The sequence below is a fragment of the Medicago truncatula genome, chromosome 1, assembly GCF_003473485.1.
Source record: "Medicago truncatula cultivar Jemalong A17 chromosome 1, MtrunA17r5.0-ANR, whole genome shotgun sequence".
NCBI classification, from domain to species: domain Eukaryota; kingdom Viridiplantae; phylum Streptophyta; class Magnoliopsida; order Fabales; family Fabaceae; genus Medicago; species Medicago truncatula.
Window position 1 is genome coordinate 36,180,943 of NC_053042.1, and position 16,969 is coordinate 36,197,911.

General features: G+C 34.7%; 2 protein-coding genes across 5 annotated transcripts; one reads left to right on the top strand and one right to left on the bottom strand.

Annotated features, from left to right (window-relative positions):
- Positions 1 to 1,027: 1,027 nt before the first annotated feature.
- Positions 1,028 to 12,376, top strand: LOC11423130 (non-lysosomal glucosylceramidase). 2 transcript variants are annotated; one of them, XM_013613154.3, is made up of 19 exons: positions 1,028 to 1,517; positions 1,996 to 2,106; positions 2,293 to 2,349; positions 2,501 to 2,577; positions 2,766 to 2,865; positions 3,942 to 4,015; positions 4,829 to 4,938; positions 5,021 to 5,124; positions 5,961 to 6,014; positions 6,108 to 6,163; positions 6,261 to 6,299; positions 8,212 to 8,353; positions 8,482 to 8,666; positions 9,015 to 9,082; positions 9,228 to 9,300; positions 9,907 to 9,968; positions 10,093 to 11,398; positions 11,813 to 12,006; positions 12,107 to 12,376. In XM_013613154.3, exons 1-19 carry the CDS (start codon positions 1,419 to 1,421, stop codon positions 12,142 to 12,144), a joined length of 2,949 nt encoding a protein of 982 aa, XP_013468608.1. In that variant the 5' UTR covers positions 1,028 to 1,418; the 3' UTR covers positions 12,145 to 12,376. The 2 variants fall into 2 exon arrangements, with proteins under 2 accessions (XP_013468608.1, XP_003590701.2); XM_003590653.4 differs by having other exon boundaries at positions 1,029 to 1,517; positions 11,813 to 12,376.
- Positions 12,377 to 13,315: 939 nt separating this feature from the next.
- Positions 13,316 to 16,717, bottom strand: LOC11431277 (protein disulfide isomerase pTAC5, chloroplastic). Of its 3 annotated transcripts, XM_003590650.4 has the most exons (7): positions 16,047 to 16,715; positions 15,822 to 15,917; positions 15,377 to 15,505; positions 14,667 to 14,907; positions 13,988 to 14,025; positions 13,761 to 13,890; positions 13,333 to 13,677 (listed from the first exon to the last, which is right to left on the bottom strand). In XM_003590650.4, exons 1-6 carry the CDS (start codon positions 16,623 to 16,625, stop codon positions 13,795 to 13,797), a joined length of 1,179 nt encoding a protein of 392 aa, XP_003590698.1. In that variant the 5' UTR covers positions 16,626 to 16,715; the 3' UTR covers positions 13,333 to 13,677; positions 13,761 to 13,794. The 3 variants fall into 3 exon arrangements, with proteins under 3 accessions (XP_024636086.1, XP_003590698.1, XP_039684272.1); XM_024780318.2 differs by having other exon boundaries at positions 13,316 to 13,890; XM_039828338.1 differs by lacking the exons at positions 13,333 to 13,677; positions 13,761 to 13,890; positions 13,988 to 14,025 and adding an exon at positions 14,067 to 14,555 and having other exon boundaries at positions 16,047 to 16,717.
- Positions 16,718 to 16,969: the final 252 nt, after the last annotated feature.

Genomic DNA, 16,969 nt, shown 5'->3' on the forward strand with positions numbered 1-16,969 from the left:
CAGCAAGTACTGGACAAAACAGTACAAGATAGAACAGTACAACACAAGACAGAATAGGACAAATTTTTTATGGCATTGAGTAATTTTTTGTTTTATATGATTTTTGAGGGACAAAATGCTATTTTGATATTTTAGACAACTTGTACATGGGACAAAAAGTTGTGCTGTGGTTTGGTGAGGGACAAAAATATGAGTTTTTGTCCTGTCCCTTGCCTCCAGTTTGTCCTCTACCTGAAACAGTTTTACAAATCAAACACTGGACAACTAGAGTTGTTCTGTCCTGTCCTTCATTTTTTAGCAAATCAAACACATCTTTATATTGTGTATGTTTGATTCCACTTTTAGAGGAGTCAAAACCTACTTTAAAAACACATAATTGATTTTAACATGCTTACTTTTCCCTAAATAGAAATAATTTTGCTTTTAGAATTGATTTTCAATTATAACTTCTAATTCTAAAATTAACTTCTATGACTTGATTTACTTTTACAAAAATATATCTAAACTTTTTTTTAGGGAGAAAATATATCCAAATTTAAAATCACTCTATCTTTCAATTCAATTTTAGTTTGAATTAGTTTTACAAATTCAATTTACACAAAATCAATTATTAACATGACATAATCAAACATAGACTTAGGTGAAAACATAAGGTAACCCATAAATTGTCCTCTAGCAAACTAACATTGATCTTTTTTCTTAAGGAAGTAAACTAACATTAAGGTAAAGTTAATATGAATGTTGACATATCACTACTTGAAACAACAACTTGCTTGCTTGATGAATTATTAAAGAAAGTGTAGAATACCGACATCAAAGTGGACCGTTGTTTAAAAGTTAAGACTTAGCATAAGACTCAAGGTGAAAGAAACCGACAATAGTGCAGTAAACTTGAATCCAAACACAACTTTTTTCACTCAAATAAAAAAACTGTACATTATTAAATTAGTATTGTTAATTTCCTTCACTAAAAAAAAAAGGATTAAAAAGGCATGGCCCAAACACTAGTATTTAATTTACTTTTTCTCTAACTTCTTTGATTCATTTCTCTCTCCGTAGCGATCCGAGTTGGTAACTCATCAAACTCGTTCGCCACGCCACGCCACGCCACGCTGACTCGGTGTTACAGGCGGCTATTTCTCATCTAGCCACGCCATCATTCTTCTGCACCCAATCCAATATCTCGCGATTTTCTTAACAACCAAACAATCTCTTTCTTCACACACACTTCATCACACACACACACACACTTTGATTTCTGCGTTCAAATTTCATAGATTCTTCTGCTTTCGTAATCTTAAGCACGATCTTCAAAAGCTAGATTCTGTTTTTTGAAGATCGTTGAACAATATCTAGGTTTTCGGTTGATCGATTGTGGAAGCAGGAGGAATTTGCGATCTGTGTTGTGGATTATTGTTATGAGAGATTTTGAAAGAATGGTTAGCGGCAACTTATTTCATTCTAGAAAGAATTCGTGGCCTACTGAAGAGTATATCAATAAAACCACTTTACAATTGGTATGCTTTAATTGTTAACTAGCTTATGTTAATTATTTAGTTCACTAACAAATTCAAATTCAATGATTTAGTTGATCGGAATTTGCAGCTTGTAGTTTTTTATTATTACGATGAGATTCAAGTTTTTGTGTGAAAAATTTGCATTTCCTTGTGATTTGAAACTTTGAATTTGGAATGTTGAATATATTAGCCACCTATTAGGTAGTTACCATTGAACGAACAACTTGAATGTGTGAGGCGTTATCACCGTAGTGTTTGCCTGAATGTATCGAAATTTCAAACACATGCTCAGGTGTCTCTTTTGTTAGTAATTTTATGGACTAAATTGATCGAGGAAAATAAAAATAAAAATACATACGATGACTAAACTGACTAACTAAAGACACATCAGAGGACTAAAATAACTAACAAGCGTGAATGTGAAGTAGACGAAATTTGTAGCTCCTGATAATCTGTGTCTCTTGCACCTTTTTTGCAGTTTGATATTGATAATGCTGCTCCTCCTGAGCAAGCTTGGAGAAGAAGATTAAACAGCCACGCCAATCTTCTTAAAGAATTTAGAGTAACTTTTATGGAAGCTATAAAGATGGCAAGTGATTTCTATTTCTCGCTCTAGATAACAAGTTACAATATCACGGATTTACTAGTTCAATATATTGGAATCCTTTGCATATGCTTATTAATTAATGTAGTTTGCTTTATGCCATTTTTTATTTGTAATTTTTAATTCTTGTCTCTCTGTCTTGTCTAACTCTATTGAAAATTGGAATTCCAGGTTCGATTAGGTATACGCATGTGGTCATATGTTAGGGAAGAGGCTTCTCATGGAAGGGTAAATTTCAGATTCTCCTCCATTCATCAGTCATCAATTTCTTTTGTGTGTGTTTTATTGTGATATAAATGAAGAGTTTATAAATTTGTATTGGATAAGTGTGTTGAAAGTAGAGATTGAAGATTTCAGTTTGTTCGCCTGAATTATGCAGAAAGCACCCATAGATCCCTTCACTCGAGAAAGTTGCAAGCCATCTGCATCTCAAGGGGTTCCACTTGGAGGGATGGGGTATGACATAGTCCAATTTAAAACTTCCAATTAATCACTTGACTGGTCACTCCTGCATACCATTCAAATGGTTAATGCTTTATATTTTACAAATACATTTATCCTTGGCTTTTTGTAGCAATTTTCGGGAAAAAGTAAGCCTTTTCATTCTTCTTGTACTGGTTTGATGCGATTATCTACCTACGCAGGAGTGGCAGCATATCAAGAGGATTTAGAGGAGAATTCAGACAATGGCAAATCATTCCTGGTCTATGTGAACCATCACCTGTCATGGCCAACCAGTTCTCTGTAAGTCTCGTTTTTCCATGTACTATCGACTCGCTATACACTTCTCTAATTGTATGACTTTACATTGACATATATCTTCTTATATTGATACGAATGAGTGTATGCACAGTTCCCTGATTGTCTTATTATAATTTTACCAATGTGTTTAGAACGTATCTTGAAAAGTGAATTATATAAAATGAAAATTATAATGTAATATAATTTTGCACATAGAATCGTATAAATGCATGTTAGGATTTTTTAATGCCTCTGTAGATAGCAACTTTATAATGTAATATAATTTTGAACATAGAATCGCATAAATGCATGTTAGGATTTTTTAATGCCTCTGTAGATAGCAACTAATCTTTTGCCCATAAGCTACCTAAAGAAGGTAAGGAAAAAGTTCAAAGAAACATTAAAATCCTCTCGGCTAACCAAAACAAAGGTTTTGTTGTTGGGCAGCAAATGCTGGGTCAATATTACAAATGAGTATTTATTCTAGATATTTTTTGTGATGTCCAAGAACCTTGCAATTCTAATTAGCGTATAATGATAAAGTTCTGAAATTCATTGTGTAAGTGGGTTACAGATCCCATCATTGTTTGGAACAAATCTAAAAATTAGACAGACAATGGAGTCAGTGTTGTTATGGAAACAGAAGTATGGATAGAAGTTAATCAGTTTTAATTCAATTGGATTTCGGTTGGTACTTTAGCTTCTTAACTCTATTACTATTGATGTTTCTACTTGGTGAGATAGTGCCCAGAGCTTTTACCCAAATAAGAAAAACAGAAGTGCAGAACTTAGTTTTTGGTTTCACTAGTTTTTACTTTATACATATATTTTGCTTCATAAATAGTGTTCACAAATACGATCAAGACAAAATCATCTATGGGTCTATTTTCCTTCTATTTATGAGGATTATTTTGTAAGTTGGGGGAATGAGTGTTCTCTTTTCGCAGAGGTAAAACCTATGATTTATTTCCCTGTAACCTGGAATGATACTTATTTACTGTTTATGGTCATTCATAACTATGGTCATTCATAACTGTGGCTTATATTCTGAATATCTAAGTTATTTAATCTAATTGCAGATTTTTGTAAGTAGAGAGGGAGGAAACAAAAGTTTTGCATCAGTTTTGGCTCCTGGTCAGCATGAAGGTGTAGGGTAAGAAAGAATAATTTTGGATAACAGTCTTACTAAGGACTTTTTGGTTTAAGAAACATTTTGTTTTTTTATTTCCTGTTTTCATTTATTACAAAAATGTTACATTGTTTTCACAGTTTCGTGTGCATTATATATTCAAGTGTAGGAAAACAAGGCAGAATCAACGTTTTATTTTTGTAATTACGTATAAAATTAGGTAACGAAAACTAAAAAACATTTATTTGAACCAAACAGGCTCTAACATTCCTACAGTATCTTCATTTAATATATAGCCTTGCATATAGTTAATGAAATTCTGATTCACCATTTTATGCCACTGTTACTGCAAGTAAATTAGGTGATAATCAGTGGCAATTGCGCTCTTTCTGGTGAAAGGATAATCTTGGAACTTCTTGCCTGGAGAGTGCATAATAATGGATGTGGTATAAAAAGTATAAGTTATCTGTGAGAAGTAGCTTGGTTCTAAGCCAAAATAAAAAGTTCAAGTAGTAAGGGGTAAAATGGCTTCAATGGAAATTACTTTTTCATCTTGTCATTCTCTAATTTTGTTGGGGGATAAGATCATCTTGTGGTATCTATTTTATACTTTACCCGTGTCTTATTTGAGGGAATATACCTTGCATATTTGGTGGGAGTTTGAGGGGATTTGTATCGTACTAGTGAAGATTTCCAATTACGTAAAATTATATCCATTAAATGATAAAAACTAGATGGTTTATTCTCCTGTAATCTGAGTTCTGCTTGCAACGGCCATTTTTCATGCATCTAGGAACTTATACATGGACTCATATTTTTCATGAATTTTTGTTTCAGAGCTTGCAGGAAAGCTGATGATCAGGGTATATCATCATGGGGATGGAATCTAAATGGCCAGCACTCAACTTACCATGCTTTGTTTCCAAGAGCTTGGACTGTTTATGATGGTATCTTCATTTTTTTAGTTCTTTTATTGCTAAATGTGTGTATCCTTATACATACCTGTGTGATAGAAGTTCCATATCGTAGGTGAGCCAGACCCAGAACTAAAAATATCATGTCGGCAGATATCCCCTTTCATACCACATAATTACAGAGAAAGCAGTCTACCTGCAGCCGTTTTTGTCTATACGGTGTGTATTTTCTTCAACTAATGTTATTTAAATTTATCTGTCCGAAAATGGAATGGCTGATTCTGTTACTAATGTTTGCAGTGTTTTTAAAAATCTGTATTTTGTTATATTATTTTAAACAAAGTGCAGACTGGCAATTTCTGTTTAGCTTTCTAAATTGAAAACCATGATTGGATGTTTCTCTTTATGTCAGAATAGCACAGCTTCTACTATAGTGTCCTCTTTTATTGAACTGGCAACTCACTTGTATATGTTAGTCCTTTCCTTTACATGAAAAATTGGGTTGGATGCATGGTATAAATGTGTTCTTGACTGTTACAAATCACTTGCCTCAGTTGAAATCAATTTCTGTGATCCTTTTGAGATGATATTGCACAATCCTTCTCTCTTGCTCAGTTATTAAATTGAGGCATGCTACATTTTTACAAACCCCTTTGGAAGACCAAAGCTCGCTCTATGGCTATGCGGCTATGCCTTTTATTTGAGCTGCCATGTTTTATAGAATTCATTACAACGACAATTTTGCTGGTTCATAGGCTTAAGTCTCTTTTCCTTGATATATGTATATGTATGGTGATTGCTGAGAATCATTTCTTTATTGTTTGTCATTGTTGGTAAATACTTGTTATAATTGATAACTATTCTTGTAATTCATACATGCAAACCACCACCAAAGCCTTTTTCAATTAGGTTCGTTAATGATACTCTAAATTGTGTAAATGCCTACCTATACAATAAATTCATCCGCCACATTCCATGTTAAGTTTCAGTATGTTTTGACATGAAGAAGCATAGATTGTCACGATTTTGAAGAGTTATACTTGTTTCTTTTGTAGTTGGTAAACACTGGTAAAGAAAGAGCTAAAGTCAGCCTTTTATTTACTTGGGCGGTAAGATATTATTATGGTCTGAAGTATTGATTTCATTTATCAGATATTTATAATCGGCATGGATGATTATTCATCAATATTAATCTTGTGCAGAATTCTATTGGTGGGAACTCTCACTTGTCAGGAGATCATGTGAATGAACCTTTCATGTACACTTTTTCTTCTAAAATCTGATATAAGTTTGCATTATATGTAGAATATGCTTTAAGCCAACATTTTAATTCCTTTTTTATTCATCATTCACAGAGCTGAAGATGGTGTCTCCGGCGTACTTCTATATCACAAGCAAGTTATCAAACCTTATAGCTATATTTGACGGTTGGTTTGCAGATTTCTCTTTGTAGGTTATTTGCAAATGCTTAATAACTCAATGAGTTGAAGGTTCTGAAATTTCTAAAGGATATCTTACGTATCCTTATTAACTACCTGAACTTGATATAAACTAGAAAGATGCCTTTCCTGGACTACTTTGGATTTGCGAGCTTAACATCCCGCTTGTTTACGACCAATGATCCTGAGATCAGAAAAGCAGGCAAAATATTTTGGATGATTGAAACTTCAAAATGAGTTGTCGTTTAGGATCGAGTTTTGTGTGGTTTGTAAAAGGCTATGTATGGTGTTCTTAAGGTTTGTTTGGTCCACACTTTTAGGCATGGGATAGTAGACCGCTTGTTAAAAGTGACTACACAGGAAGAAATAAAAGTTACAGATTGTGTAATTAATTAATAAAGGGGTAGATAGAAATTGATAGTAGAGTCTGCATCAGTGTGTGGTAGAGGATGTGGAACATAAACAATACTAGACATTGAGATTGGGTTTAGGTTGCAAAAACTGTTGGGAAAAAGATTAGAAACGTTACAGCCTGAATAAACGAAGCATGGTCAGCGTAGAACGACTCCAGTGTATGAAGAAAGTGGTGTGCCAGACACTGGTTCTGCTGGTACAAGAAGACAGACTAGAATGACCGTGACACGATCTTTCACTTCCTACTTTTGGCGGGGGTGACATGATAGGGTGGATTGGAATGGTCAAAAGATATATTCGATTGTAGGGGGTTCCCGAAAAAGATATATTGGAGGTAGCCCTGATAGAGTTGAGGGTAGGCTTTACCACGGTACAAATGGTGAAAGTCTTGCATCGAGATTCAATTATGATAAGATTCAAGAGCACCTTGTTCAGGAGATTCCAGTGCACGTTGATTCGAAATCCCCCTCCATATATGTTGTTGGCTTGAAATAGGATGGGAGAGTGATGTTGTATAGAGAGTAGAGACCGTTTAAATCTTCTCAGGCCCGGTCAAGATTACAGACTAGAGCTATCAGAAAGAAATATTATGAATGGGCAGACTAATGTTGTAAATAGATACCTGGAGGATCATCTGCATCACTTTTACATGGGAGAAATAAAACATTTCCCCCCATGGTTATAAGGGATATATTTTCTCCCAGTAGCGCTACGAAATACCCAACAAAATCAAAATGCTTAAACTTATTGAGTAAAGCTGTTATTTTATGTGAAAAATTATAAACTCTTTTTTCGTATCTATCCAAACATGTGCGTTGTGTGCTGCGTAGACGTCTGTTTTGGACAATAATCAATCATAACTAAAAACACTATGTGACAAACATTCATCCAAAAGTACACAATGAGATATATAACTAAATATTAGTGAACCTGCAAATGTCTGAAATATCTATTCTAGATTGCTATATTTGATTTTGCAATCTGAACTGCGTAGATAATCCAACTTATTAAGTTGGTAAAGAAAGTGATTTGATGAAAATATTATACTGACCCTTTGTACTCTCTTTTCTAATATAATCATCTTTTTGAAGCTATGGGGTGATCATCTCCATTCGAAAAAATGACAACACTCGAGTTTCTTTCTTTATTATTCCTAGAATTAACATTTCTATTAAGAAAAACAATCTCGTTAAAATAGTAATGGAGAAAGTGTAGGCAATTGTCCTGAAATAGATGAAAATGAACATATAATTCGGAAATAGTTTGTTTTGACTTTGGGTTATTTTTTTGGTTAAGGATTTATCAATAATCCTTTTAAAGAATTAAAGAACCTCCTTTGATAGTTCTAATTTTATTTTGTATGTATATATTTGAAATTGGATTTCCTGTCTTCAAATTGCTCTTTAGATGATTATTTTGGTGGATATATTCTTAAGGTCGTTGAATATTTCAGGACAGCGAAAGACAACCCCCCTGTTACTTTTTCAATTGCTGCATGTGAAACACAGAATGTTAGTGTTTCTGTTTTGCCATGTTTTGGGCTGTCCGACCGAAGTAGCGTAACAGCAAAAGGAATGTGGACTAAAATGGTGAAGGTACTGGTTACTTGTGTTTTTGTGGTTTCTAGATGATATTTATATTGATCTATGTCCATCATCTCCTTCCAAATTTTTTTAGTATGGAAAGTACACATTGGTTCTAATTGAAATTCTTGTATATTAAGGATGGGCAATTTGATCGGGAAAATTTCTCTTCTGGACCCAGCATGCCCTCATCACCTGGAGAGACACTATGTGCTGCTGTTGCAGCTTCTGCATGGGTGGAACCCCATGGAAAATGTACCGTTGCATTTAGTCTTGCATGGTCATCTCCGAAAGTGAAGTTTGTGAAAGGCAGCACTTTCAACAGGTAACCATTGTTATGATGTGCTAATATTTTGGGTGGTTAATATTTATCCCTGGACGACTATTCTATATCTTGAATAAATAAAGATATATCTTCTGCATGCAATTTAAAATGTGTTTTAACTATTATATCTAAAGTGGCACAGAATGCATTTTGTCTTTGAGGAAATTCCAATGATGTTTTCATTTTGTTAGTAGAGCAGCTGTGCCTTTGTATATGGAATTGTTAGGTGAATGGTTGCAATAAAGGTTGCATGACATGCAGCTGTGCCTTTGAGGAAAACCCAATGCTTGTTTTCTCCTTTTTTTTTCCGCTCTATCAAATCAAATTCCCTCAATTCTTTTCTTGCAGGAGATATACAAAATTTTATGGGACTTCTGAGAGAGCTGCAGTGCACCTGGCTCATGATGCATTGACACGTATGTTTCTAATTTCAATTAAAACTTATATTCTTCAGACATGTATTGTATCACATAAAAAAATATATATATGAATGTTTCTGTAGTGATTTGAATACTTCATCTGTAGCATTTAAATATCATACAGTGTTCTGATTCAAAACAGATTATACACGGTGGGAAGAAGAGATTGCGAAATGGCAGGATCCTATTCTTAAGGATGAGAAGCTACCAGAATGGTAATTCTTAAGTTTAACTATCATAGTATTTTTTAGATCATCACCAGTTTTTTTTGTGGGCTACACTTACAGTTACAGGTCATTCCCAGTGAATTTATTATTTTAGGATCAAATTAAAGCAAAACATAGTTTTTTTTGCCGATCTTTAGCTTCTTTTTTTCCTGGGAACTGCATTTTGGACTTGTTAGAAAACTTTACTTGTATTCTATAGATAACAATGTTACATTTCATACGAAGATTTTCCATACAGATTTCATTACATTCATCAACATCAAATGTTTTTACAAAACATTCCAACAATTGTTTCTACCGTTTATGAGTATGCATGCTCTTTTTTATCTTTTCCTGTTTGTAAAGATAAGGTAATTCAACAACAATGAAAAAGTATCTTTCCAACTTGGTTGAGTAGGCTGCATGGATTAAAGACACCATTGTGTTTCATAAATTAACTTTTAAGAAATATCTTTTAATGGTTTTTCTTAGAGTTCTTTTATATTTTGCTCTACATATATTTATCGAGCTATCTTCTATCTATTTAGTCCTTCTTAAATTGGCCTTTATTGGTTAGGAGAAAATAAATAACGTATTTAAGATTTCTTTTTACAGGTACAAGTTTACATTATTTAACGAACTCTACTTTCTTGTTGCTGGAGGAACAATTTGGATAGGTAAGTATGAATAGACTTATTGCATTAGTTTAATTTTGAATGAATGTTTGTTTTATCATATTAGGCGTTTGTTGCCAATTTAGTCTTTTGGAAATCATTAATTCTGCTTTGATCCTTGTGTCAGACTCTACTTTGCTATCTTCAAATAAGAGAAATAATAGCCAGGATCAGCTAGAAGAGTCGGAAAATGCAGTAGTTCGAATAACTGAAGCTAAAGTGGACTGCAGAAAAAGGGAAGTTGTCGAGTGTACGACAGATAATTCCTATGATTCTACTGCTCATAGGGGACATAATCACTTGGATGAAAAACATAATAGGGATATATCCCGTGAAAATGGAACCGTGAATACTCTCGGAAAAGGAAACTCTGCTAACACTCCACATCATTCAACAATGAAGAATCTACAACATGATGATGATAATGATGATGGTGGAAGGTTTTTGTACTTGGAAGGTGTGGAATATGTCATGTGGTGCACATATGATGTGCACTTCTATGCTTCATTTGCACTTCTTATGCTCTTTCCTCGTATCGAATTAAATATACAACGCGATTTTGCTCAAGCTGTCCTGTGCGAAGATGGAAGGAAAGTAAAGTTTCTGGCAGAGGGAAACTGGGGAACTCGTAAGGTTTATGGGGCTGTCCCACATGATTTGGGGACACATGATCCATGGCATGAAATGAATGCTTATAACATTCATGATACTAGTAAGTGGAAAGACCTGAACCCAAAATTTGTACTTCAGGTGTATCGAGATTTTTCTGCAACAGGTGATTTGCAATTTGGTGTCGATGTGTGGCCTGCTGTCCGAGCTGCAATGGAGTACATGGAGCAATTCGATAGAGATGCTGATGGTCTTATTGAGAATGACGGTTTCCCTGATCAAACATATGATACATGGACTGTCCATGGTGTGAGTGCTTACTGTGGTGGTCTTTGGCTTGCTGCTCTTCAAGCTGCAGCTGCAATGGCCCTTCAACTAGGTGACAGAGATTTTGCGGAAACATGCAAAAGGAAGTTTCTGAAGGCTAAGCCAGTATATGAACAGAAGCTGTGGAATGGTTCATATTTTAACTATGACAGTGGATCAAGTAGTAACAGTAAATCCATTCAAGCCGATCAATTGGCTGGGCAATGGTATACAGCATCCTCAGGGCTTCCCTCTCTTTTTGATGATTTCAAGATCAAAAGTTCTCTCCGGAAGGTTTTTGATTTCAATGTGATGAAAGTTAAAGGCGGCAGAATGGGTGCTGTAAATGGCATGCATCCCAACGGTAAGGTGGATGAAACCTGTATGCAGTCTCGAGAGATATGGGCAGGTGTGACCTACGGTGTTGCTGCAACAATGATACTTGCAGGAATGGAAGAAGAGGCCTTCACAACTGCTGAGGGTATATTTCTAGCAGGCTGGTCAGAAGAAGGATCCGGGTAACTTCTTACATCCCCTGCCATCAGTGATTGTTTGTGTTTCACCTGCATTTTTCTTTCTTTCTTGTGCATGTGTAGGAGGGACTAGGGAGGATTTCTAGATGTCTTCAAAAAACTACTCCTACACTAATGATTATATGTCAATATTACAAAATATGCTATTAGATTAGTGTGCCTCATGCATATTATGCTTGTGCCCATCTGTTTCTCAAAGTCAAAGCTAGCATTTTTCTCACCCAATAAATTTCAATTATTTGGTTGCAAATTTATTATAGAACACTGATGATTTTTATTCAAATGATTGGATTGATGAAAATCACATTCTGCGAGTTCTTACTGCTGTAATTTTCAAGTCTTTACATTTTATGCAGTTATTCCTTCTCTATCAAGAATTAATTCTTTCTCCCATAACAGATACTGGTTTCAGACTCCAGAGGCATTTACAATTGACGGGCACTATCGGTCCCTCATATATATGAGGCCACTATCAATTTGGGGCATGCAATATGCATTAACTATGCCAAAGGCAGTACTTGAGGCCCCTAAAATCAACTTCATGGACAGAATCCACCTATCTCCTGTTAGTGGAGGATTACATAAAGAAACAGGTGTGAAAAAGATTGCAACGAAAACAAAATGCTTTAGCAGTTCTGTGTTTAATTGTGCTTGCTGATTGTTAACGTGTAAGCACATGAAAATTTTGTATAGGTAACCTCTTCACACTGTTACTAACCCAACACTCGTAGAGAAGCTGTTAAAAATGGTGGTCAAGGGCCGGGGTTCAGTTGTAACTTGTAATAATATATAGCGTGTAAGTTCAAAGTTCAATGATTGTAGATACATTTTACTGTAACTGTATATTCTTATTTATTGAAGTTCCCAGATCCCAAGATATATTCTAAATTCATCCTATGATGAATCACAACATTATTGAAACATGTGGTGATTATCATGAGTTAATTATTTCAGAAGGTTATAGTTTTCAAATTCTTTCACTCGAGGGTCCTTTCGGCTTAAGAATGAAGCAAATGCCTTATTATTTCATGTTGAATTTCAATTTCTAGTTGATAGAGATGGCAAATATTGGAATCCAGATTATTTGGAGATCGAAACTTTCTTTCATGTCATAATAATTTAATTCAAAATGCATAACATGTTAAAAAAGATTTGTGATCAATTTTTGTTTCATATTTTTATGATCGATATAGGATGCAGAGTGAAATGATAATACTACGCTGTTATGCATTTGGTAAAAATATACATAACTAAAGTAAAGTGAATAGTCTTTATCCAAAAATATCATTGGCCAAGTAAAAAAGTCTAAAACAATTTTAGTAAAGTTAAATTTTACTTTCTTTCTTTTTGTTAATTTTCTGGTTTCTAGAAGAAAGAGGACTTTAGTAATCCGGAGTTCAGCCAAATAAAACCTGATTAAATTTTACTATCCCATCTTTCAAATTATTGAAGTTACATTTTCCCTAGAAACCTAGAGAGTCTTGAGACAAAAATGAACCTTGCCTTTCATTTTTTTATTATTCAAACACAGCTCTTACCAAAAACCAAGCACAATCAACCCAATTTATGGACATCTTTCACAAACTGCTTATGTTTCTCAAGTAAGATAGTTTTCTCTTTACTCAAATAGTTTCAATTAACACGAGCACTTAGCATGATAATTTCCTTAAGATAAAAAGTTACTCTTATTATTAATTTGACGTCAAAGAACACTATACTTGCGAAGTTGAGATTGAATGTAAATATCTGGAAGTAGATAACCATTTTTTATGAACCATCCCAGATGAATGTAGGATTTTAAAGTATAGCATTTGACAAGAAATTCATACTTAAGTATAACTAGAACAGATTATAGTTAGTCATAAATTTTAAAAGGAAAATGCTAACAAGTGCCCTTGGGCATTTGCCAAAAGTGAAGCTACTTTCAAAACATAAACTGATATAATCTTAGTTATGACAACAAACTCTCTTTTCCAAATCTCAAGAAAGTTTTGACAAATTGATTTGGGAAAAAAGAATGATTGTTTTAGTATACTCATTATTGCATTTGGCCACATTCATTTTCGAGGAATGTACATGAACCGTTCAATCTGCTTTCATTTCCCGGTAGTTTCACTTCGCTTGTAAGCTCCAAAAGCTGAACATCTAAGAATATCAAATTTCTATTTCCCAGTTATGTTTATCAGCTAACATACTGTACTTTTTTTTTATTTTTATAATTGTTGTATTGTTCACTCAATTGTAGCTTTGGATTACAACTCTTTCTGCTCAATCAAAAACAGAAAGTAATAAATAAACTAATAAATATACAAGATTTTGAGATACAACGATATTGACGAATAGATACCTGTATGAAACGATGAAGAAACATAAAGTCATGCCTACACCATAGTTTTCCCTCGACACAAATCACAAGTTATATGCCCTAGGCCTTCACAATATGGGCATTTTGTATCCTCGCCCACCCATTCCATAAACTGCATCACAGATCTCATTTGTAAGCTCAAAAGCTTATGCAACACAAAAGAGTAACTACAAAAGTTAATTTTCATAAAAAGCACAATTATCCCTTACTTGAGGTTCAATATTTGGCTCGCCAGATCCATCACATTCTGCAATTAAAGAAACGGAAGTTGATTTGAGACTTGAGATATATGAAAGATTTCCAAAGTTGATAGCATACATAATATATTTAGACCAGTATAATAAAGATGTTAATCTCTCAGAAACTGCCTTTATGATTTTCCATGAAATGGTTATTATTTATGAAGACCTAAATGTGAGGATAAACCGCCTCAACTCTCGTTGCTTCATTGGAGTCATTGGGCCATGCCTGCTGTTATGAATACTACTATCATGATTCTGATTCCCGAATTCACACAATAGCCAGTATCACATCAAAATGAACTCTAACCATTATCACACTGTTGATTTTCTAATGGCCTACAAATCAAATCTCTAGTTAAGCCAATTTGAGTGGATTGACCTACATTCACATGGTTTTTCTCTTGAGGTATTCAAATAACTTAGATGAAGTGGGATTCGGAGAGGCCTTGTCAACAAGATGACATTGTGAAGAAAAATAAACTGACTTCACAAAAATCAAGAGTATGAGAAGCTCCGGTTGGAGGAACAAAACAACCTAGAGAAAAGGTATACTCTCAGAAAATACATTTTACTTTTCAAGAATTGCTTTCCTTACTAGAGCTTATATATTGAACTAAAAGTGAAAACAATGGGGACAATTACATACCTGTACACAACAAGACACCTAACCCAGAACACTGAAGGCATCTCATTGTTCCGTCCTTGTTCTTGCCCCTATCAACTCTAACCTTCGTCGAAAGTCTTGATGGTTCTTCCCACCGATTTTCCCCAAGGAGGAAAACTCTTGGATGGGATGCTTCTGTTTCTTGGTCAACTTCTCCAACAACTTTTTGCTGAACTTCTGAAATTTCTGTCACAGAAGCAACTGCAGCTCCATTTTCAACTTCCTAGAACTCACAGATTGATAAAGAATCAAATACAAATGGTTCATATTTTGTCTCTTCATTGTTTTAGAACTTTAAAACCTTAAACTTAAAAGCTTAAACTTTTAGAAGAGTGAGTCCTTGATAACTGTCAAATAATGAAATCAAATTTGTGCTCTATCAAAATCAAAATTTATGTTCTAAAATATCTAAAAGATTTTTTTTTCATATGTTGAGGTCTTGCATATATTTTGTGTTCCTTATTCAGATTTCCATCAGGACCAATCATTGACCAATCCCTTAGAACATGGCATATCATCTATGAAACACTGACAGAGACATGGACACCCGACACAATACCAATGTGTAGATACTAATAACAATTTAAGAAAATATAAGTGATTCAATGTGATCACATGTGCTGGTGTTGTGTAGGTGTTGGACACTAACATGTCATACTCAGCAAAAAGTACAACTTATATAACAGACATACCTTCGGTAAAACAGAGGCAGATTTTTTGGTTTCATTTACACTATCTATATCCGTAGTCCGTATATCCAAATATAGCCTCTCAAGAAGGTGTGATGTCATGATCCCATCCTCAGGGATACCCAACGAAGACTGTTAAACAATATAATATACCCATCAAAATCATGACAATTAAAAACTCCAAAAATAGCATAGCATATAGAAAACACTATAATAGTACCGAGTGCGTGTTTGGATTGATGATGACATTGGCAGAATCACGGTAAATCACCGTGATCTTGAGAAAAGCTACACATTAGAGCTTCACAAAATGACAGTGCCACCATGAATTTGCTGAAATCACCGCCAATCCAAACATACAGTAACAAAAATAAATCCAAGACAGTTATTATTCTCTTCACAATTCACATCAAAGCATCATAAATTATTGAAAACAAAGACTACTAACTTGCCAGGTCTTCACAGCACGCTCAGTTCCACTTGAGAAGCTAGAGAATTCCATGTCCTCCTCACCCGAGTAAAATCCCAATTTTAGCAATGCTTCCTATTGTAACACAATTCATCACAAAAATAAGATTTCACTAATAGTAATGTATCAACTACTACAGCAACATCAACGCAAACCACAACATATCAATTCATGAAAGTAGTGTATATTCGGAATAAATCGAACCTGCAACTTTTGAACCTCTTCTCCTTCAGAACCTGTTCGCAAAACGGTCCTCTTTTCAACCGTAGCAGCAGGTTTCTCAACAACCACAATCTCCTTTACATGTTCAACAACCTCAACAGATTCCTTCTCTTCTTCCACTTCCTGTTCCTTTTCCTCCTCAAGCACTAATCTCCTCTGAATAGAACCACTATCAAGAACCAAATTCTTATCCTTCAACACCTGCAACAACGGCGCAACCACGTCGGAAACCGAGGTAGACGAAGATGAAGATAGAATTCGGTGCTCGAGAGATTGAATTTGAAGTTTAAGTTCAGAAATCTCTCTGAGAAGCTCAGCCCGTTCACGGTTCCATCGATTCTCCTCACGAATCCACCGTTGCTCCTCGCGAAGCCATCGTTGTTCTTCGCGGAGCCAGCGGTGTTCTTCACGATCGGGAATGGAGCAGTGAGTGGTAAGGGAATTGAATTTATAGGAGGGAAAATGAGGTTTGAGAAATGGGAGGGTTTTGGTGGGGAAAGAGAGTGTGGAATTCACACTTACAGTGACGGTTATGGGAACGGTAGGTGCAGAGAAAGACATTGTGAAACAGCGGCCATGGATTGTGGATATTTCCGTATTCTTACAGAGATATTTTTGCTAGATGCTTATCTTCCCAGTCACTAGCAATTGAGAAAATTAATATTAAATTATTAGTATGATTGATTTAGTACCAAGTAGCGGGAAACCAACTGGATTACCGATAGATTAATTAATAAAAAATTGTTCTTATTACTCCATCCATCCTATAATCTTGCATTTACACCTAAATATAATTATTTTGTTGGTTGACATCAAAATTATAGGTGATTGAACTTTAGGTGAGGAAACCTCTCATATAATGGTGGTGAATACTGACGCAGGCGAGTAGAGGGAAATAGTTCTTT

Bases quoted from the DNA above. Each gene is read 5' to 3' on its own strand.
- LOC11423130 (XM_003590653.4), top strand. From the start codon at position 1,419: ATGAGAGATTTTGAAAGAATGGTTAGCGGCAACTTATTTCATTCTAGA. The intron at 2,578-2,765 runs GTATGACATAGT...CTACCTACGCAG, and splicing joins GTTCCACTTGGAGGGATGGG to GAGTGGCAGCATATCAAGAG. The intron at 4,016-4,828 runs GTAAGAAAGAAT...TTTTTGTTTCAG, and splicing joins GGTCAGCATGAAGGTGTAGG to AGCTTGCAGGAAAGCTGATG.
- LOC11431277 (XM_024780318.2), bottom strand. From the start codon at position 16,625: ATGTCTTTCTCTGCACCTACCGTTCCCATAACCGTCACTGTAAGTGTG. The intron at 15,918-16,046 runs GTTCGATTTATT...GTGTTACAATAG, and splicing joins AAGAGGTTCAAAAGTTGCAG to GAAGCATTGCTAAAATTGGG. The intron at 15,506-15,821 runs GTTAGTAGTCTT...ATTGTTTAACAG, and splicing joins GTGCTGTGAAGACCTGGCAA to TCTTCGTTGGGTATCCCTGA.